General features: G+C 55.8%; 1 protein-coding gene across 3 annotated transcripts in view; it reads left to right on the top strand.

The window, feature by feature from the left end:
- Tmem44 (transmembrane protein 44) overlaps positions 1 to 887 on the top strand; it is a 33,987-nt gene that overhangs the window by 6,459 nt on the left and 26,641 nt on the right. For all 3 annotated transcript variants that reach the window (XM_026785381.1, XM_005344804.3, XM_005344803.3), the window contains exons 4-5: positions 337 to 503; positions 664 to 750. In XM_026785381.1, coding sequence (XP_026641182.1) covers positions 337 to 503; positions 664 to 750 — 254 coding nt within the window. The remainder of the gene's footprint in view (positions 1 to 336; positions 504 to 663; positions 751 to 887) is intronic.

The following is an 887-nucleotide window of genomic DNA, read 5'->3' as shown; positions in this document are numbered from 1 at the left end:
GACTGTAGGGACATGGTCACTGGGATGCTGTTCTAGGAGGGGTGTGACTGTAGGGACATGGTCACTGGGATGCTGTTCTAGGAGAGTTGCGACTGTCTGCATGGATACCAGCATTCAAAGCTTCCCTCTGAAGAAGACAAGCAGTAGGCACTGTGGGTGGAGGCAGTTTCTGAAAGAGAACTTGACCCCAGAGCTTTGAAGGAGGTCACGATCTGCCATAGCAAGACACAGGAGGAGAGGTAGAGTCTACCCCAGCTCCTCCCACACCAGCCATCTGGTGAATTCAATGGTCCAGGAGCATCATGGAGGGGGCGGGGTTTCTGATGTTTTCTGCAGGTCGGAGCAGCAGAGAGAGGAAGAGAAGAAGGCATCTGAGAGCCAGTGTGTTTGCCCTGGCTCTGCCTCTGTGCCTGGGTCCAGGCTGGGTGATCTGGGCTGCTGTGCCCAAGGCTTCAGCCCCAGTCCGAGGGCCACAGCGGAGGCTGCTGGGAAGCCTGCTACAGGTAAGTCTGAGCATAGGAAGATGGAGTGGTATAGGTCACTTCCCTCCTTGTGCATCTACTTGGTGCCCTGGGGAGGGGGAGGGCTCTTGACATTGGATATCATATTGGGTTTGTTGCCCATTGGGGCATAAGTACAGTCTCTACACATCCATTCTTGCAGGAAAACCCGGAAGTCTTCGGCTACCTGCTGGGTGGCATCGCTGCCTTTGGTTCCTGGGCATCCCGGATCCCACCATTCTCCAATATCGTGAGCCAGGGGTGGGGCTGGGGTTATGGGTCATGTGGCCAGTCTCGGGGCATTCTGGGGGTGTGATGTCCCTGTGTGGGGCACACTTGTGCTTATGTTTTTCTGAGGAGCTAGAGTGTGACGGCAGTGGGGTGTGT

This window comes from Microtus ochrogaster, chromosome 2 (assembly GCF_000317375.1).
Source record: "Microtus ochrogaster isolate Prairie Vole_2 chromosome 2, MicOch1.0, whole genome shotgun sequence".
Lineage (NCBI taxonomy): Eukaryota > Metazoa > Chordata > Mammalia > Rodentia > Cricetidae > Microtus > Microtus ochrogaster.
Note: the sequence above shows the minus strand (reverse complement) of the source record. Positions and strands in the feature narration are given on the sequence as shown.